General features: G+C 39.8%; 1 protein-coding gene across 1 annotated transcript in view; it reads left to right on the top strand.

The window, feature by feature from the left end:
• Positions 1–17,497, top strand: part of ush2a (Usher syndrome 2A (autosomal recessive, mild)) — a 256,938-nt gene extending 239,441 nt beyond the window's left edge. Inside the window, exons 81-93 of the mRNA XM_078160648.1 lie at positions 716–1,046; positions 8,100–8,306; positions 8,504–8,596; positions 9,074–9,219; positions 9,369–9,487; positions 9,850–9,948; positions 10,050–10,226; positions 12,285–12,368; positions 12,658–12,799; positions 13,018–13,105; positions 14,210–14,278; positions 15,221–15,421; positions 16,104–17,497. Coding sequence (XP_078016774.1) covers positions 716–1,046; positions 8,100–8,306; positions 8,504–8,596; positions 9,074–9,219; positions 9,369–9,487; positions 9,850–9,948; positions 10,050–10,226; positions 12,285–12,368; positions 12,658–12,799; positions 13,018–13,105; positions 14,210–14,278; positions 15,221–15,421; positions 16,104–16,193 — 1,846 coding nt within the window. The 3' untranslated portion in view covers positions 16,194–17,497. The remainder of the gene's footprint in view (positions 1–715; positions 1,047–8,099; positions 8,307–8,503; positions 8,597–9,073; positions 9,220–9,368; positions 9,488–9,849; positions 9,949–10,049; positions 10,227–12,284; positions 12,369–12,657; positions 12,800–13,017; positions 13,106–14,209; positions 14,279–15,220; positions 15,422–16,103) is intronic.
• The last annotated feature ends 4,536 nt before the right edge of the window (positions 17,498–22,033 follow it).

Raw genomic sequence — 22,033 nt, 5'->3', positions numbered from 1 at the left:
GTGTGGTTGTGTATGTGTGAGTGGGTGTATGTGCTGATAAGATTCAGATAATAAAAGCTCATCAGCCTTATCATCTAAAGATCGCTCCCCCTCCCCATGATGACCTTCTATCTGTTCTATCCAGCTCATCTTCATCACCTCCTCTCTCTTTTTCTCCCCTTACTCCTCTTAATCATATTCTTTTGTTCTCCCTTTAAAAAAGAAAACAACAGTGCTTCTGAATTAGTTGGTAGTAGTAGTCTTGTAGTCTGCTAAGGCTCAATGTACACTTGGTTGAGACAGATATCGTTTCAAATATGCTTTTAATTATGTGCTTTCTGACTTGATGACTGCTCCACGTGCCAGGCTGTAATTCTGTTTTTGACCAAATAAATTTGTGCATCATTTAAGTGCTTAATAACGCACTGTTTTGTACAAATATAACCCCTAATTTAAATGCTGTTGACAGACTTTGGGAGATTTAATAGTCATTTAGTCACCTCATCATCTAAACACTCCAAACACTTTACGGATTTGTATATATATATATATATATATATATATATATATATATATATATTTGATTTGTATTTAGTTCGTTGTCAGTAAATGTTTTCCAGATTTAAGTCTCATACAAGCTGTACTCACAGTACACTTTAACATCGCATGTGTTTCTTTCCCACAAGGGTTTCTAATTTCTGCATTTAAAAACATGTTCCTTTATGTGTGTGTGTAGGTATGAAGTGAGGGTGGAGGCTTGCACAGCACTGGGCTGCTCCTCCAGTGACTGGTCATCTGTGCTCACTCTGGAGGCTCCCCCTGCTGGACAAACAGCACCACTGTTAGACCTCCAGCCTGACACACACACAGGCCTTCAGACCACCTTTCTACTCACCTGGTCCCCTCCAGCTCAGCCAAATGGTAGAGTCCTTAATTACGAGGTGTACCGCCAACTGGACCATACCACTGATGCCCACAGAAGTGATGCAGCAGAGCTCGTCTACAGAAACATCTCTACAACTTGCAAAGACGAAGCGCTCCAGCCGTATACTGTATACAAATACCAGGTACAATACTCTAACTCTAATACAGTGCAATTATAAGTGTGTGTTTGTTTAGAAAGGAGAATTTAGGCAGATGCTGACTGGTTGGTTCTGGTAAAATTCCACTGATCCTTCAGTTATCGCTGAAATAAGAGTAGCACAGGACCTGGATTTCATGATACATCTTTTTAATTTGTACTTAAAAGAATAAATTAACATTGCCCGGGAACCACAGAGATTCAGCAAGTTGGCATGAGTTTTAATTTTATTTATTTTGACAAACAAATGTAATAATGTATTTTTAAAGGATATAAGAACTACAGAAAATATTGAACACAAAATGTACAAATGGGTTTCGCATATACAGCAATATGGTAACTTCTTGTCCTCTGCGTTGAATGTAGAAACATTGTTTTATTGTGGTCTCTAAAACTCATTTGGAGTTGAGATCTGATGTGATGTTTCACAATGAAGTGTTTTCCAAAAGTCTGGTCTCACACATCTCTGCTGATCTAGTCTGTCCATACATACCAACGTACACAGGCATACACACACACTAACACACAAGCCATGTAATCAGACAGGTGTTAAATGGTGGGGTCCATATTCATGCTGTTGTGCTGTACGTCTGTACGCTAATTGACAGGCTAGCCCTTTGGAAGCAACAATAACATTAGCATTCCTGCCTGTCAGACATACGAGCTGAGGCCAGAGAACCTGCGTAATTGATTGAGTTTGCCTGATTGTGGTGCCGTCTTTATTTACGAGGGTCCTAATTTATGACAGGAGGAGGGAGGGAGGGTGGAGCTTTTGGAGATGACGGGCGGGCAACAGAGCCATTAATCACTGGGCCCTCAGAGCACACCACTTCCTGATTACCAGCCAGCCAATCGAATTAACTGTTAGCCCCCTTGGTAACAGAGCTTGTATTGGAAAGACCTTTTAATGGTGACCGCTACATGTCCCCTGAGAATTTGTCAGTGGGGGATTGGGGTGCATGGACTCTGTGTTTGTGTGTCCATGTAAACATTTGTGAGCGTGTGTGCGTCAGCGACAGAGAAGTGAAGAAACGGTATAAATTTTTGGATATTCATTTGAAGTTATTCGACATGCCATTTCTCTTGAGTTACATTTTCTTACTGTCGGCCTAATAATCTGTCAGTCTGTCCTCTTACCTACCCACCTGTCTGTCTTTTTATCTATCTGCCCGGCTTTATTTTTATTTAGATGTTAATCTGTCTGTGTACCTATCTGGCTCTCATTCTTTCTCTCTGTGTTCCAGGCGTACACAAGGACGATAAGTCAGTTCGGTTTAGCACACCACAGTGCAGAGAGAGAAATCATATTAGGCTAATTACACTGGGTCATAAGCTCCTATTGACAGCTTTATGCTTGGTTTTAATTACTGCCCACTTTCACACAACTTAGCCCCTTCACCTCAAGTAGATGCACCCGCCAAGAAGCTCCGTCAGCCTATCAGAGTGCTAGAATCGAGTCCGCAGTTAAACCGTCCAATAAAAATGCTCAAATACTGGCTGGTAGCTTCCTGAAGTCGTTTGTTGCCATGGCGGCTCATTTGCTGCCATGGCAGCTAACTGGGTATATTTTTATTTTGTGTCTAATAAGCCAAATCACGGCCCAATAGGAGAAGAGTGTACAAGAGATGAGAGAAAGCCGTAAAAAGTCTGTAGATGATATAAGGACGTGGAGATGAGTTCTACCTTTTAGCACTGGATCAAGGGCAAGGTGATCTGGACTGACTTTAGTTTTGAACTTTTTCTCTCTGTTCTGTCTATGTGGCACAAACTTCTTAATCAAGCCCAAAAGCCTTGCGTCATGGGAGGGCTTTTAACTGTGTTGCTACTAGGGGAAGAACATGGTTGTTGCTGGGTAGAAATGTTTCACTGCTGCACTTATAATTTTATACGACGGCAGGAGCAAATGGAATTGAAACTCTTTAATCAACAAGTCAGTCAAGCTGCAGTTCCTGCGTAGCAACTACATATGTAATAGAAAACTTTCTTTCACCTGATGGAGATGCATTTTTTCTGTTTACTCAGACATGTTGCATTCTTTCTAAAGGCTCTGTTTAATATGGTGCTGCAAATGGGATTACAATAACAATAATAGCTTGTTGATCACATTTAATGACACGATGAAAGGTACAAGGAAGACATTGTTGGCATAATAACGTAACATGCCAGCATAACAGACACATACAAAATACATCAAAACTCAATTCACTTAGTTTTTTTGGAAGCCATTCCCTCTATGTGTTATTCATTGTCAACCACAAACTGGAGAAGGACTCACAAAGCAGACTCACAGGCTCAGATAAAAGTTCAGGATCTTTAATCAGGCTCAGGTCAGTACACGGGGGATCATTAACATAGGAAAAAGTATCTAATTGACAGGCAAGAAAGGTGGTCAAAAGGCAAGAATGGTCAATAACACACTCACAAGTAAGTGAGGGGGCAAGTAATCACCCAGGAGAGAAACTTGACAGGACGTGGGATCTGAAACAAGATGGTTTTATGGTTACCAAAATAAAACAGGTAACACAGGGATGACAAATAAACATGCATTTAGGTAGCTTGACAGGTCATAACAATTCACATCATGGTAAATAGTGTTTACATGACTTACTATTTATTTATAGGCAGGAACAATTCTGATTTATTGACATCACAGTCGTGTTAAATGTGCAAGGTTTAGCCAATGGCAAGTTAAAAACAAAGTATAGCACAGCCATTATTTTGTTAGATACTTAAATCCAACAGTATAGTCAAGCATAGCTTTAATGACAGTCACATGTGTGTATTTATCTTTTTAGTCGTCAGTTGTTTCATACCTACCTACAATAAACACTATTTGGGCATCTTTTCATTTTCGCTACCCTTTACCTAATGTACCCTCTTCCTGCCGTCCCTTAACCCATTTTTTTCACCTCTCCACGCAGGCTGCTGTCCTCTCCTTCATTCTTCCTCCTGTCACTTCTCCTACCATTCTTCATCCACTGCACAACAGTGGCCCAAAAGGTTGATGATACACTGCCTGGCCAAAAAAAAAGTCACCACCAAAAAAAAAAAGGTCATACACTCTAATATTTCGTTGGACCGCCTTTAGCTTTGATTACGGCACGCATTCGCTGTGGCATTGTTTCGATAAGCTTCTGCAATGTCACAAGATTTATTTCCATCCAGTGTTGCATTAATTTTTCACCAAGATCTTGCATTGATGATGGTAGAGTCTGACCGCTGCGCAAAGCCTTCTCCAGCACATCCCAAAGATTCTCAATGGGGTTAAGGTCTGGACTCTGTGGTGGCCAATCCATGTGTGAAAATGATGTCTCATGCTCCCTGAACCAGTCTTTCACAATTTGAGCCCAATGAATCCTGGCATTGTCATCTTGGAATATGCCCGTGCCATCAGGGAAGAAAAAATCCATTGATGGAATAACCTGGTCATTCAGTATATTCAGGTAGTCAGCTGACCTCATTCTTTGAGCACATACTGTTGCTGAACCTAGACCTGACCAACTGCAGCAACCCCAGATCATAACACTGCCCCCACAGGCTTGTACAGTAGGCACTAGGCATGATGGGTGCATCACTTCATCTGCCTCTCTTCTTACCCTGATGCGCCCATCACTCTGGAACAGGGTAAATCTGGACTCATCAGACCACATGACCTTCTTCCATTGCTCCAGAGTCCAATCTTTATGCTCCCTAGCAAATTGAAGCCTTTTTTTCCGGTTAGCCTCACTGATTAGTGGTTTTCTTAAGGCTACACAGCTGTTCAGTCCCAATCCCTTGAGTTCCCTTCGCATTGTGCGTGTGGAAATGCTCTTACTTTCACTATTAAACATAGCCCTGAGTTCTACTGTTGTTTTTCTTCGATTTGATCTCACCAAACGTTTAAGTGATCGCCGATTATGATCATTGAGGATTTTTTTCCGGCCACATTTCTTCCTCAAAGACAATGGGTCCCCACTATCCTTCCAGTTTTTAATAATGCGTTGGACAGTTCTTAACCCAATTTTAGTAGTTTCTGCAACCTCCTTAGATGTTTTCTCTGCTTGATGCATGCCAATGATTTGACCCTTCTCAAACAGACTAACATCTTTTCCACGACCACGGGATGTGTCTTTCGACATGGTTGTTTAGGAAATGAGAAGCAACTCATTGCACCAGTTGGGGTTAAATAACTTGTTGCCAGCTGAAAGATAATCGCCCATGCAGTAATTATCCAATAGGAGGCTCGTACCTATTTGCTTAGTTAAATCCAGGTGGCGACTTTTTTTTTGGCCAGGCAGTGTATATAAACACAGTAAAAAGTTGAAGGACTTGCTGCACAGCCCAGAGGCCAGAATAAAATGTCGGCATTCTACGTTTTTGCAAACCACGGATATGTCACATTCCTAAGTGTCATATGTATCATATCAACATATCTAAAGCTGCATTGTTCAGATTAGGTGTGTATGAGTGTAGTTTCTCATCAGGAGGAGGAGGGGATGGTGGATGGCGTGACATCTGGTGAGATGGCTACCAAGCAGCAAACATGAACAGTCTGTTTGGGATCAACAAACAACACAAGCAGATATTTTTTAAAGATAGTTAGGGATAGCCGTTTATGTAGTAACAAATGTGGGATTTTTTTAACAAGAGGGTGGGACTTGTTTAGCCATGTTTGTAGCAACCAAACTGGGTATTTAAGGCAAAATATGATGTTAACCACAGCATTTTCACAACATAAAAATGAAATGCAAAGAAACATGAAGTTTTAACATATCTGCTACAAATGAAATGTTCATATATAACATATTCGTGGTTTGCAGAAACATACACTGCCAACATTTATTCTGGCAATTTGGTTGTACTGTTAAATTGTGTAGTCTGTAAACTTAAACCTTCTCTTGACATTGACATTTACCATCTTTTCATACATTTGTTTGTATGTTTTCTAAAAGCTTTTCTCTTTAATTTGTCATTCCATCTCTTTTTAATTCTCTTGGAATTTCCTTTTCACAAATGACTGATATGTAGTGTTGTGGCAATTCCTCTAAATATTATAATTTTATGAGTAACCAATATCCAAAATTCTCCCAGCTGAGGTTTAATTGTGGTCTCATGTTATTAATGATTTATTATCCAAGCTTTTGATCTCAGACAAGTCCTTTCACTGAACTGCACTTTTTGAGCTCTCCTACACTTGTAGAGTACATCTAAAACACATAGCACACTGGTCATGTACTGAGCTGCTGCTTTAGGACATTTTCAGTACAATAATAGTGCATCGAGTTGATCCAGGGTCAAATTTACCTCAGCTTTACACTTTGCACTGACAGATGACATACATACAAGCATCTTCACTTGATAGAATACATTACAATGTGTTTTCATAAGACTGGATTAATTTTGCCACTATAGTTGAAGGCATTGAGATGGATGAGAAAATTATTTCAACTGTGACTACTATGGAGTTTTAAAATCCTGCCTCACAAACAAAAAAAAAGAAGAACGAATGCTGTGTGTGGCAAACCTTCAAACGGGACTTCCTGATTTATATTTCTTCTTTCCTCTTACCAGCACCATACAGCTATCACAGCCTACAACAACATAGACCCTTGCAGTCTTTTTCTCACAGACTGCTATCAGTCTGAATGCACTGCTAATGAATCAGTTGGGAATTTCATGCAGATTTTAGATGGACACACAAACAAGGTGCAGCAAAATTATGTGCCACATATGAAAGTGAAAAACAGAACGGAACAGGTTGGATACATTATCAGCAGGAAAAATGCAGTACGAGCTGGTGGAGTTGGTGTGGGCCATAATAATGACCAATCACATCAGCTCCTCTCATCCCCTTTAAAAGCAGCAGACAGTTTGATGGGCAAGTGGATGAGTCTAGGTCGATTTCTCTGAGAGGAAGCTAGTCCAGACAGAAATATTAATACACAGTAGCCCAAATAAGCATTCAGGGACAGATGTCTCTGCCCCTTTTTGAGTTTAATGGATTAGACACTAAAATGTTGTGTTTGTGTGAAGTGATTTTAATAAGTGGCTATAAAGGTTGCATTCGGTTACTCATATCTGGATACATTTGCATGCACTCGATGATGCAACTCCTACAAATACTGAGAAAAAACAATCTTATCTGCAGAAGCTATCACAATCCCTACAGTACATTTGGATCCATGAAATTAAAACGGCACAGCTTAAATTTTTGTCCAGGTTCCTCTGTTTGAGCTCCTGCTTCCTCTCTTTGTGCCTTGTCCACCCTTCTTCCTGTCCTCCTTCTCCTCCTCCGAATTCCCACTCTCTCCATCTTACGTTCTTATTTCCCCTCTCCCATCTCAGTCCATCTGTGCTGTCACTTAGATCAATCAGTCTGATTGATCACAGCCTAATTGACTATTATTGAGGTTAATTCAACTCTTAACACACTTGCATGCACAAGCATACACGCACAAAACTCGCCATCGCAGCTACAAACATGGCGTCACACACACACAAACACACACTTTCAACAGTAAAGCTCAGACCCATCCATCTGCCTTCTGCACTACTTCTGACAGGCTACAGATGACTTACACATGCAAATCTCCACCCTGCCTGACCCTGTGCTGTGTACACCCTCTAATTATACCCAACACAAGCACACAAATAAGATTACTGTGTGTGTGTGTGTGTGTGTGTGTGTGTGTGTGTTTGTGTGTGTTTGTGTGTGTGTGTGAATAACTCCTTGATGAAGGTGAAAAGTAATTGTCATGCAGATATGTCAGTGTTGGGTTGCATGTTGAAAAGGTTTTGCTCTCAGTGCTGATGGTGGTTTTGATGGATGATCCAATGAATTGACTTATATCCTTTTGGTAGTCTGGTGAGTACTGGGTAATTAAGAGAAGCTTGCATCATTAAGAGTTAATAAAATGCATCTGAAACCCTAATGACGTGAGAAAAAAAGTTTATGTCTGGATTTAACTTTGTCTCAGATGCTCCCTCTGTTACTCACCAGCAGTTGTATATGTGAATTAAATTTCATAATATTATTGAGTAACGTGGTTTTGACCGACAGGTGTGGGCAGTGAATTCAGCGGGTCGTTCTGCCAGTCCGTGGGCCAATGGGAGAACAGGACCTGCCCCACCCGAGGGTGTAGGCACGCCTGTTTTCCTGCGTGTTTCGGCAACCTCAGCAGTAGTGGACATCCATCCCCCAGCCCGACCCAATGGGATTGTCAGCCTTTACAGAGTGTTCTCAGTGAACCACAACAACCACACTCTGGTGACGCACTAATTAATAACTTGTACTCAGTTTCTCAGTTGGATTTATATACTGTCTTCTTCCCTTTTCTCTGATCACTTAGTCTCATTCCCTCTCTCTCCTGTTTTTCTTCCCCATTTTGACCCATCCAATATTTGCTTCTCAATCATATGCCCACTTTAAACATATCTCAGTGTTATACTTTTCTCTTCCACTAGCTCTCAGAGGGTACATCCCATCAGCAGACACTCCATGGTTTGCGTCCTTACACACAGTACTGGGTAGGAGTGGAGGCCTGCACCTGTTATCAGGTATTATGTACCACTAGAACATAACAGCTAGACTCTGTCATGAAAGTTAGAAAAGAGATTCGGTCTGGTTATTATCTGGTCTTCTAGTTCCAAAATAGCACAGGGAATCATTTTCAGATACAGTAAATTGATCGGAGGATAATCCATTTAGGTTTGCTTTGAAATACTTCTTGTAAAGAAAAGATGGTCACCAGTTTAAATGTCATCACTGATTTGGAGACATATTGTTTGGCAGGGCAATTTACAGGATATTGCATTAGCTGGTTCACGCTGTTTTGTTTTTTTTTCTGCTTGCCTTAAATAATTCTGATTACTCTAAAATACTCAAATTATACTTTAAATTGCAAAACAAGTCCCTGCACTCAGTGTTTACATATCGTGCATTTAATTATTCTATGAATCCTCTGAGAGGACAGTGTACTCATACACTCAGAAATACTACAAATCCTTAAACTGTCGGTTTTGAACATTCCACAGTGCTGTACCCAGGGTCCACTGAGCGAACTCCACACCCTAGCTGCCCCCCCAGCCCACCAGCCTTCTCCGCGCCCCGTCACCCTGACCTCCCGCTCAGTTCAGCTGGAGTGGGACGAGCCTCTGGCACCCAATGGAATCATTGAGAGGTGAGTGGTAAAACAAAAGTGCACATTATTCAACGTATTATCAATGAGAAAACTGTTTGCACTCAGATTTCATTAATGAGTGAGACAGACTGCACAAACAGATACACGTACCATACTGTCACTCTCACTCACTTACTGTCTGTTTCCAGCTGCGAGCTTCATCTCAGATCACCTTGCCCACAGCCCCCCCAGCCTGTACCCCTCCCTTGTGCTGAAGGAGCAGTAGAAATCTGTTTCTTCGGTAAAAGGTGGAGCCACAATGTGACAGGTGCTTATGTGATTATGTCAAATCAAGATATTTTTAAAATGCATAACATGTCCTGACACGCTTTACAGTGAAAATTATATTTGCATTAATACCAAATTAGAATAAGACAGAGGAACGATGTTAACAAAAGTACAAAGCGGTTAAGTTCAGAATTTCCAGCAGTGAGTGACACACTGATCATACAAAACTGGGAGATATTTAAATACTAAGCAAGCACTCACAAGAAAGACTGAGATAAACTGCAAGCCTTCATCACACAAGGATAGCAGCTAATTATAAGGACCTGGACAGGTAGATGCACAGTGTGTTGTCTGTCTGTGTTTTGTGTGGGGGGAAAAAAACAACTGAACTACTCTGTGCAGGTCTCCAACCCTATTCCACCTATCAGCTGAGAGCTGCCTGCTTCAACAACATGGGCAGCACTGCCTCCAACTGGACTACTGTGACCACACTCAGCGAAGGTGAAACAAAAATGTATCAAATCTCTCACAAGCTAACCAGTCATGAAAACCATGAAAACACATCACAGTCTCTGTTGTCCCCTCTGTCTACGTCCTTCCAGCCCCCCAGTATGTGTCTCCTTTCTCAGTGGGCAGCAACCTGACAGTTATTTGGCTGGACTGGACGGGCTCCTTCTCCCTCAACGGGTACCTGAAGGAGTATAGTGTGACAGAGAGCCAGCTGAGGGTCTACACTGGCTTCTACAGCTTTCTCCATATTCCACGCACCTCGCAGAAAAGTGAGACCACACACACACACACGCACACACGCACACACACACACACACACACACACACAGATAACATTTTAGGAGGAATGTCTGCCTCTACAGTCACACAATAAGCAGGTGCATTTAGATAAATGCACACTTTGGCAGGCAGTGTGACTTTAAACAAAATTAAACATGATGTGTTGATAGACTGCTGTTGAATATTAGAATAAAAAAATAATTGCTATACTTGGACCCAATCCCATTTCATATTTGTACCCCTTCCCTGAATTACAGGGGGTACTAGTTAGAAAACCCTTCAAGATACTGATACGTTGTTGGTATGCTGTAAGGATAGACCAATACATCGGCCAGCCGATATATCGGGCCGATATTTGAGTTTTTTTACTTGTATCGGCATCGGCCGATATGCGCGTGGGTTCGCGGATTTATTTTTCCCTGGCATGATTTACAGACAGGCATCCACGGGCAGCTCTGTGTTGCCGGAAGACCCTGCAGCGCACATGCAGCGAATCCTACTGTGTACAGTAGTTGTTGTTTTATTTATCCTTCAGCTTAAATATTTGTTTATTTTATAAAGACATTACTGGAAGATTTAAGAGCACTGAACTCTTTTTTTTATTTGAATGTATAATAATAATAATAATATTCTACCTGTTCTACCTCAACTTTCCATCTTGTTTTAGTATTTTTTACTGTTCAATAAATGTTTCTTATTTTAAACTTGAGACCTGTAATATTTGTTATCATTGTGTCATTTTTTTTTATGTAAATTGAGGGAACAAAAGCAGTATTGGCCCCAAATATCGGCTCAAGAAAATCGGCAGTCCATAATCGGTCATCGGCTAAGGGTGATGGAAAAAAATCAGTATCGGCATCGGCCCTAAAAAATCCATATCGGTCTATCCCTAGTATGCTGGTGTTTCCGTAAACAGATGCGACAAGTGCAAATGTGTCGTCTTCTGTAGTGGTGATTTCTCTTACAGACAGGCTCTTACAGTTGCCAAGACACTTGCAATTCATTCACAACTTAAGTTTCACGCTATCAATTGATCAAAGAAGTCATCAAATAAAAAAAAGAACACAGCTTCATTACCAGACCACTAATGGAGCTCTGTAAAATTGAATTTCCTCTCAGGGGGATTAATAAAGTATATAAAATTAAAAATTAGTCTGATGTTACTAATGTGTGCTCCTACCCTGCCAGTCTCCATTGATATTAGGTGTGTAAACAAGAGCAGCAACTTCACTGCTGGACTTAAGTTAAATTTTGTGTGTCATATGCCGTCAGATGGGTGGGGAATGCAACATGGAAATATGTCAAAATGTGGCACTGTCATGCACACATCAGCAATAACAATATGTAACAATGCATTAGTGTTAGCTAGCTACTATACTAGTCATTTCTTTTGTTGTGCTTGTTATAAAAAATGTGCTAAGATAATATGATGGTTATCATAATATGTAAACCTTAATTTATGAAGAAAATACATTTGTGGTTTTCTTTTCTTGCTTTAGCAGCCATCTTGCTGATGACTTCTCTTGACACTTTTAAGTGTGCCTCTGCAAAACCTACGTTTGGAGGGCCGTGTAGCACTAACACTTTGCCCCACCCCTCTATCCGAGAATAGTTTACAAATGTAATTCTTTAAGGCATAAGAACATATTTTATTAGCTGTCAAGTTTGTAATGAGGATCAGCCTTTGATTAAGGGGATGTTCCAAAGTGAGGGGAATATTTCAGAGAATTGCAAGTCGAATGAGCTGTAGTTGTGGATAGAGAGAGTCAGAGTGCTGTCAGGAGAAGCATCCAGAATAATTTGACTGTCAGGACTTTTTTGACAATTGTAACCACCAATGTACGTTTTCTTTCCTCCTTTCCAAAGGAAGTGTCTTTGTATCTATGTATGAATGCATCTCAACTCATTTATTTTGTGTATATTAGCAGCCTTATCAAAGGCTGAAAGTCCAATTTAGAGACATCTCTACGTAACAAATCAACACTTTATTGTTTTGCTCTATTTTCTTTCTTTACCTTTGGTCTCTTCCTCTCTCCCTCTGCTATTAGCTCTGTCATTTCAGGTGACTTGTACCACAAACAGTGGCAGTGCCAGTACTCCAACCATCAGATATAGCCCCGCCACAGGCCTAGGTAACACACACACACCCACACACACATTCACACACACACCACATTCTGCTGGAATCAGTCATAGTGTAAAATCAAATCAGAATCTTTGCATCTGTCTTTCACATCCTCTTCCTCACTGTAATTCAGTAAAACTTAATTAGCATTATATTACATTAAAACATGTTGTCAGGTCATATACAATACATAGGCAGAATTAGGTAAATTAAAGATAAATACAAGAGATACACAGAGAGTACAAAGAATTAAACATATAGTTTAACCAGTAAGTTATTTATTTCTCTGTCTGCAGAGCCTCTGGAGCCTGAAGACGGGGATAAAGAGGGCATCAGCATGTCAGCAATACCAGTTTACTCCGAGCTGTGGTTCATCTTGTTGTTAGCCCTGCTGGGTCTATTCCTGCTGGCCATACTGCTGGGCCTAGTGTTACAGAGGTAGTCTAATGTAGTATGTAGCATGTCAATGGTTTAAGGCATGAAAACAAAATAATTCCTTCTCCTCAGGTGCTCTGCAGTTATTGATATAAAACTGCAGTGGTATATGAAAAAGAGCACAACTTATGAAACACAGCACACTGTATCTTTGAACACAGTTTAATCACAAGAACAAAAACAAAAAGGGTGTGAATGATTTGTTTTTTCCTCTCCTCTAGAGCCCTGAGGAAGAATCCATCAGCCCGAGAGCGCCCCCCGCTGGTCATGCTTCAGAAGACCAGGAAGGCTGGGGGAGAGACGTACATGGTGAGAGGAGCAGAGAAACAAGACGCTTGGGGAGAGAGAATGACAAGATGGTTGAAAGGGGAAAAGATAGAAAGAGAGACAGAGAGAGGTGGTCAGGTTTACAAAGAGGTTAAAGCAGAAGAAAAGTCAGGAGAGATATTACTGAAGGGAAACAAGACTGTTTGACTCATGTTTTGTCTGATTTTTTTTTTTTAACTCACTGGCTGAATCAAAACTCTTTTTCCTGCAGATTTTAAACATTTTAGAAAAGTCTGTCTTTGTAAGAGCAGCTGTGTCTGAATCTTTGTTCCACCAGAGGGGGCTGAAACAACCACTGTTACTGGAGAGCTGTTCTTAGAATAGGAATTATTTTCTGTGACTGTTACCAGCTACTGAAAACCTGGTTTAGTATGTGCATCAGTGCAGATGATGAAACCTGCTCCTACATGTTTGCATTCTTGTTAAAGCTCAAGTTAACAAGGACTGACATCACATTGTTGCCCAGTAAAAATCCTGTGGAACCAGAGTTGGATTTTTTTTTTTATGTTTTCACATAAATCAAACACTGACATAAAGTCTTTCTTTCATCTACAAGTAAGTGTAAGTTGTGTCTTTAGGATCAAATCCTGCTGTTTTTCCTCAACAGAAGCATCTTGGAAACAGCAACATTTCATCTGATATATTTAAGTTTGTTCCAAGTACAGTCATCAGCCCTCAAAATCTCCAATCACCCATTACCAGTAACTTTCAATAACAATGCTACTTGAACCAAATTAGCCACATTCCACTCTTACTACTCCTCTATTTGATTTCCTCACACACAATTCTTTTTAAAAATTGATTTAATTCCCTTTATTTTTGCCCCTTTCCATTCTCTGTTGATCAATCTTGCTCTATTTTTCCTTTTTTATATCTGTCTTCTCCAACTCCCTTCCTTCATTCCTACACTGTTGTCTCCATCTTCTCTCTCTCTGTCTCTCTCTCTGTGTCTCTCAGAGGCCCTGTCCTGAGTTGTGCTCTAAACATCACTCCAGCTCTGTGCTCCTCCCTGACCATCCCACAGTAAGACTATTTTCTATATTTACATTCAAAGTCCTAAATGTGTATTTTATTGTCCCCCTGCAGTTTGACACTGTAGCAGACTGTGTTGAGATCAGCAACGTTATACTTAAAAGCTACACTGTGTACACGGAGGTACGGGACTGTGACGTTGTGTGGGTGCCCCTCTACGCATGTCTGTTTTGTGTGTGTGTGCATGCTTTGTGTGTGTGTGGTAAGATGAATTATTATAACGGTAAGGCATGTTGTGCAATCTGTCAGTGTGTCCTTAAATACAGTGTTGACTTAGTATGCAACAAATAAAATCATGTGATATATCTAAAGTTTACAGCAGCAACCCTGAAGCCAGAGTTCATACGACTTCATCTGACAATGAAAACGGTGTAATAATGTATCTCAGTCCTGTCCTTTGTTTTATGGCTCAAGCAAAACTGGTATCAAGTGTGTGTCTGCTGTGTTTTTGTTGATTCTTGAGCACATCTTAAAAATAAGATTTTTACTCCACCACTCCTGTGTGAAACAAAGGGCCAATCCTTGCTGAGCACTGCCCCCTGTTGATTGTTGATATTATGACACTGACAGCTACTACAACACATCCCAATTCAAACAGTCACTCACATATAATAATTAAGTGTTACACATTATTAACATTTCAAATGCATATTTTCCTGGTAGTATTCAACAGAATCAAGAATTTATCTACCTCCATGCTCTCTGGATTTATTTGACATACACCTACAATATCCAGATCACATACAGCAATGGGCTTTGACCTTTAAAACAACATTTTTATTTGGTGAAAATGTTTAATGGGTGTTGTTTTTACTTCTGGGTTGAAGAAACTCTTTTTGGATAAAGTTGCAATTAAAGGAAAAAACATTTTTGCATGTTTTATCCCATGCACCATACATACGATTGTGTATATCTTACACTACGACTTAGTAAGGCAGTGTAATGCATAACATAATCCAAATAAAAACTAGAGCATGCATTAAAAAACTGTTTGCATTAATATAAATTGTAATATGGTCTTTTGACTCACCATCTGACTTTGAGAATATCTACTGTATATTTTAGGGTCTGACAGACACCAAGATAGTCGGCAGCAGCTCACGGTTCAGCCCCATGTCTGTCCTGCGGGTTCCCAGCCAAACAGACCTCGGTCAGGCCTACTCCCAGCATTCCCTGCACCGCAGCGTCAGTCAGCTCATTGACAGGAAGTCACTGATGATGGAGGAAGGAAGCTGGGACAACCCACTGGGACATGATTCTGGACTGGTGAGGACGGATATATGTTTGTTGAATTACTGTAATTTATATTAGGATTTACTTTAGAGTTAAGTGATTACAGCACTGATAGACCTTAGAAACAGCCCTAACAGGAAGACCAGGACCACCACACATGTACTATAGGGTCAAAAGGTCATTTAGGAGGGTCATAGAAATCATGTGTGGGGGATATTGGCCATAAAGTGAAAGATCCTGTTTTGGAAGCAGGCTGCCCTAAATTGCCTTACGTTAGCTGACCTTTGTTGATTAATGCAAACTCATTGGTTTTCAGTGTCTGTCAAAGACACCAAAACACAAAGACAGCAATACATATAAACAAAAACAACAAGTGTGTCAAAAAGAAAACCTTGAATTATATATCTAAGAAATAAAAACAAGAAACAAAGCTTAGTAAGAAATATTTTATTATTATCTTGATAACATTGATTTAGCATAGTGGCAGCATCGGAAGCAAACTATATTGTGCACACACATAATGTGCGTCATTATCATCATTTGCTGGTAACTTTGTAAAAGAAATTACTTTTGTAAGTTGTCATGTTCCTTAACTCAGTAACACTGGTGTCACCTGTGCTTTCCTCTCACTGGGCTTACAGTACATACTGTAACTGTCGCCACCTCTTTAAATATTTAAGACCTCATTTGTGACCTCGTGTGTTTTCTCTTTCAGTACGTGGAGGAAGATGAGTTTGTGGACGCAATCAAGGCCTTAAAATCTGTGAAAAAGGAGCACACCATGTTCACTGACACTCATCTATAAGATCCTTACTGTACGTCTGATCAGGTATCACAGTCGCAACTCAGACATGGTCTCAAACCAGGACAGTAAAACATTCATACCTGGTGTTTGGTGTTAGCTGAGGACAGACAGGTCTTCTAACAGGACTTGAAAGTATGAAAAGTTATCTAAACAATTTACAAAGCTTGAAATGTGATTAAGGAGGTCTTGAAAGATACTGTAAATGAAATATTGTTCACTATCATGAGCAGTGATTCCTTCTCATCTCACTTTGATTACGTCCAAAATGCAGTGGTACGGTGCAAAGACCTGAGAGGAAGAGGGTAATAATGGTTGTTTTACTGCAGCATTCATCTTGAACTATTTTAAAACAGGTGTCGTCTCATTTTACAGAGCTGCATGTGTGACTCCCTGTAGGGACTATTAGTCTTAACTTGAGTAGAGGCAGGGATCCAGCATCCATGAGTTCAGTTCAGATATGGACCCTGTCAGCTGTGGTTGTGTAGGCTGTGAGGCGCAGCTGCAGTAAATTGGCTGCATAACTTAAATGTTTCTATATGTGGATTGTAATTAGACTGTAAATTATATCTCAAATCCTGCTGCGATTAAGAACCATCTCTGCTTGCCAACTGTTAGTAGCAGATCAGCTAAAGTAGGTTTGTTTCCTCAAAGACTTGAGTCACCCCCCCCACACACACACGATCAGCAGCAGCAGTCCTGTAGTTATATTACGACACATGGCCTTGGTGTTAGTTTTAAGACAAAAAAATGCCAACTGTTTTTTATTAATGTGTTAAATGTGGCTGGGAATCACAGATGTGCCGTCTGATTGTTGTGATTATGTGATGTAACTTGAAAGCCCAAGCTGAGATTTTTTTATTATTAATATTATTATTTTTTAAATCATATCAGATGTTGACGTACGGTTTACTGTGATTTAAATTTAAAAGGAACTGGACATGCCTGGGTTTGATTTCATAGTTTAGCTGTCAGTGAAATCCAGACTCAGTGTTGTTTGCCTGTGGCCTGATTTGTTTTATCTGGATAGCAATCAGTTTAAGAATGAAAATAATCTCAGCTATGTCCTGTGTTGGTGTTATAGCAGGAGTACAACGTTGTTTATATTTTGATTCCACAGATTGGGCCTAGATTGGGATAGAAACAGTATTTACCGTGACAAGATGTTGAATTTCTGTGTAACGTTGATGGGTTTTTGTGTACAAAATCAAAGCCTACTGTATTGTTCTAAAACCTTGTCTTTATTTTTTTTACACTGGCAGTATTATTTAAGGTTGTTGTATAAAAAAGTCTTATTTATAGATGATCCATTGATTAATGTTTGTGTTTTTCTGAGAAATTATAAATAATGGTCAAGAAAATGTTCTTTTCCACTGGTGTTCTTATATTTTCTTCACTTGAAACTTAAACTCCGTTTCCACTAAACACTTTCAGTATGGTACCTTTGGAACCAAAAGTAACCCTTCAGACATGGTACCTAGACCCTAGTGTTTCCACTACAAACAGTACTCTTTTATGTGGGCGGAGTTGTTGTCACTTGCTGCTCCATCCAGCACTCACTGTATTTCCTCATTTATCAGTCTGCACCTCGTTTATTGCCACAGAACAGGGTTGCATGCTGACATTTTCATAACAAAATAAACAGGCTACAGTGAGAGTCTCTCTCCATGGGATATTTAGAAATAGCAGGCTTGTGCATGTAGGCCTTCTCAGGCAAGCTCAGGGGTTCTCCTGTAAACCACAGGAACAATCCTCTGGAGTGAGGATTGGGATATGTGCAGTTCACATAATGCGGTCGAAATTAATCTCTCTCTTTAAACGCTTGAAGATCCACTCATTACTAAAAGTGTAAGTCATATAAAAACTAAAATAATGGTCAAAGTTGTCACAGTTAATTTAAGGTGTGTTGATGGATTCACGTTGTCAGCTCATTCACTGAGTAACATAACAAGTGAACATTCCACCTTAAAAGTCGCCTGCTGTCGGCCCAGTGAATTAAGTTATTTTTTCCTCAGACTGCAGCTGCTGCAAGAGGCAGCAAAACATTCTTTTATTTTCATCGTGAATATATGTAAAACTCTCCATGGTATGAACAGTGGTTACATGAGTCTCAAAACCAGCCACAACTCAGCCCTGAGCAGAGTGACTGTCTGCTATTGACCAATCAACAGACTGCAGTGTTCACAGCTCCACCTTTTAGTACCAGATCTGTGTGCTAGGTACCCCAACAGAGGGGGGACCAAAAATGGGGACGTATGGAACAGTTCCATTGGTACCATCCACAACTTTTCACAGAACAGAAAAAAAGCGTACTGAACTGAACTGAACTGCTCGGTAGAAACGGGGCCTTAGTTGAAATATTAACACATGGAATAGTTAACACTGAACCTCAAAGCAAACAGCTTTCAGCATGACTGTGTCTCAGTTAAATATTCATATATGGCTGCAGACATTTTAAAATTATCCAAGAATCATTCCTTATCTATTTATTTGTGGCCTGTCTGATGAATTTGAACTTGAATACAAAGTTGCATGATAGTCATTCATTTTTCACTTTATCAAAAATAAGGGCAGCATTCCTGTGAAAAACAAATTAAAAGAAGAGCCAAAGACAGCGTGTTGCAACATTGTTTTACTCCACAGTGAACAGAGGAGATGTCAGTATTTAAATGCAGGAACTCAAAATTAAAGACACACAAACGTACCATTCCATGCTTAAGGCATGAAATTCATAATACTGATGCATGAGGACAAACACTCCACTAGTGATACATAATTATTTGTTTATGGTGAGGTTAATATGTGTAAATAATCATTTAAATTTGTAGAACTACAATTATGAAAGCAAAACAGTTTGAACACAAAGTTGAATAATTTGCGTGTGTACAGAAGTGAGGAACACACTTGGGGACACAACTGAGATACTTAGCGTAACACACTCCTGTGCCTCAGCCTGGTCATGGTTTATCTAGCTGAGGATGAAATGCTGTTCTTTTTTGCTGACTTAGTAAAACACAGATGTGCCATCAGCTGCACAGAGACTTTAGTTACCACACACACAGTCACACACGCCTCCGCCAACACACAGAGGGTCGGTATCTCCGTCAAAACTATGCAGCAGTAATTTAGTTTTGCTCCTGCGTCCCTTAAGGGAACACCAAGGCAAGTCTGAAATTAACAAACTGGCAGAAACAACCGTGCCCTCGCTCAAGGACACCAGTCTGACAAGGGCACTTCTAAAACATTCACAGCCACATTCACAGCTATTGTCAGCCATGGAGGGAGGGAGAGGTTGTGAAAAGAGAGCTCGTGGAGTGATTGTAAGGGACAGTATGGCCCTGAGCTACACACACACACACACACACACACAACACACACACACACACGATTTTATTAAACTCATAAATCACGATGACGACAGACAGCGTCTCAGAGAGGAGACTGTCTGAACGGGAAGGTTAGTGAAATGAAAGCGCTGGGGAGACACACACACACACATACACACACATACACACACACACACCTCTGTGATGCTAAGCAAAACAAAAATTGCACACTTTGGCAGGTTAACCACACAAACCCTGTGCTTAAAATTTATTTCAGCCTGTTTTTTTTACTGAGTCTAGTGTTAAAGGTGAAACTGCAAAAAAAGTTTAAACTGCTTTAATAAAATCATTAAAGGGACAGTTCACCCTAAAATCAAAATTACATATTTTTCCTCTTACCTGTATAGACTGACTGACAGACTGTAGAGCTGTCTGCTTCTCTCGCATATAATGGAACTAGATGGCACTCAGCTTGTGGTGCTCAAAGAAAAAAATACATTTAAAAAACTCAACAGCAGTGTCTCTTTCCAGAACTCACAATGCGGTTACTCGACATAATCGACAGACCTTGTTGTGAGCAGTTTAATGTAGGAACTTTTTTTTTCTTTTATTGAACCACAACTGGCAACTATATCATGGCACAGAAGGAAGCGTGCATCTACACATGGACTAGAGGCTTTGTTTGTGACAGAGATATAAACATCAATGGCGTCCTTCTTGGCTGAGCTACAACGTTACCTAGCTCAGTGGTGCTAGGTGAGCTAGCAGTAGATGCACGCTTCCTTCTCCTTAGTGATATGGTTGGCAGGCGTAGTTTGGTAAAAAGAAAATAGTTCCTACATGAAACTGCTTACAACAAGGTCTGTGGATTATCTTGAGTATTATCTTGATACATTGCTGTATTGCTTGCTTGAGATTTGCAAGTGTACATACAGTATATATATATATATATATATATATATATATATAATTTTTTTGAGCATCACAAGCCAAGTGCCACTACAGGTAAGAGGAAAATATGTACTGTTGATTTAAAGGGTGAACTGTCCCTTTCACAGTCAGTTATATGTTTGTTTTAATTATCTTGTCAAAGATCTTGTTGTCTCACACTCTCATACATTCAAACATCTCAGATCCCAAATAATTTTTAATAGTTTCTGTTAGTCTTAATCTGTTTTATGGAAAACTGGAGTGACTTTAATGGTCTCAAACAGTGTAACTTTGTTCAATACAAAGTGTTAAAACATGCATACTGAATGTAGAAACTAAACAAGGTAAACAGGTGCTACACTTTACAGCTTTATGATAATACAGATTTGAAATATCTTCTGTAAATAGCTGAAATTTTGCTGTTTCTTCAGACTAACTTTGTCAAAATGGAGAAAACAATACAGCTAAACTGTATCTCAACAGTCTTTTTCGTTGCATCTCTATCTACTGAGAGAAAGGAAGGAAACATGTCCAGGTTTGAGAGGTTTTAGTGAACACAGTTGTTGAAATTGCATGAACATTGAGGCTCTGAAATGTTCACTGTTAACATTACATCTGATCATGGGTCAGCACTGTGAATAACATTACAACAGAATGCAGCATTTCTAACGTACACAACGTAAAACAAAGATGTACAGGGCAGTTTAAACAAACAGATATGTATTCCTTTTAGCTCGCTAGCATCTGGCTGCAATATAATGTAAACATAGCCAGAGAGGAACCGAGGGACGACAGATAAGGACAGACAGAAGACAAACAGTTATGTGCTGAAATATACTTTAAACTTTATATTTTCATATATATGTATATATAAAATAAACACTAGCAATTTAATGTTAGTCTTAATAGTGCAAGTGCAAATGCAGTTAGGTCCAATAGCACGGTAATATCAATATAAGCATTATATGATTATTAACAATATGTAATGAACAACAGTGTTAAGTATTGACACACCATAACACACATCAATGCATCCACATTAGGATTTTGTTTTGAATATGTATGTCTACTTATCGTACAGGTAATTAGTGTATAAAAATGCACGTCTTTGTACAGGCAGGGGCCGCAGGTCAGTTTAGATTAAGCCGTGACTTAAAGGAGGTTATATAGCTGATGGATTTGGCAAAAACATTTCAGGACATCCTTTCCAGTTCTGTTTAATCTTTTTACTGTCACAATTTTTTGCAGTTGTCCCCACGTGAATTATAAAATAGTACCGTAGATCAAGAGCTGGCCTGATTTCTTTAACTTATCCCAAACACACAGCTAATGGATATCTCACAGGGGATCAGATGGGTTCAAGCAGTAAAGGTATGCTAATTAAGGACGCTGCCATTTAACCTGAACCTGTCCTTTAAGGCCTTCACAACTAGACGGACTTTCCAGTTTTCATCTTTGTCAATGTTATCTACAATTTACAGTAAGTGTTGATGATTTAAAATGTACTGTGAAGCCTATCTTCAATGACCACTCAGAGAATCTGATCTGGCCCGCTGTAAATCTATCATGAGACAGTTCTAGCCAGAG

The sequence above is a fragment of the Epinephelus lanceolatus genome, chromosome 2, assembly GCF_041903045.1.
Source record: "Epinephelus lanceolatus isolate andai-2023 chromosome 2, ASM4190304v1, whole genome shotgun sequence".
NCBI lineage: Eukaryota > Metazoa > Chordata > Actinopteri > Perciformes > Serranidae > Epinephelus > Epinephelus lanceolatus.
This window is presented reverse-complemented; position numbering and strand designations above follow the sequence as displayed.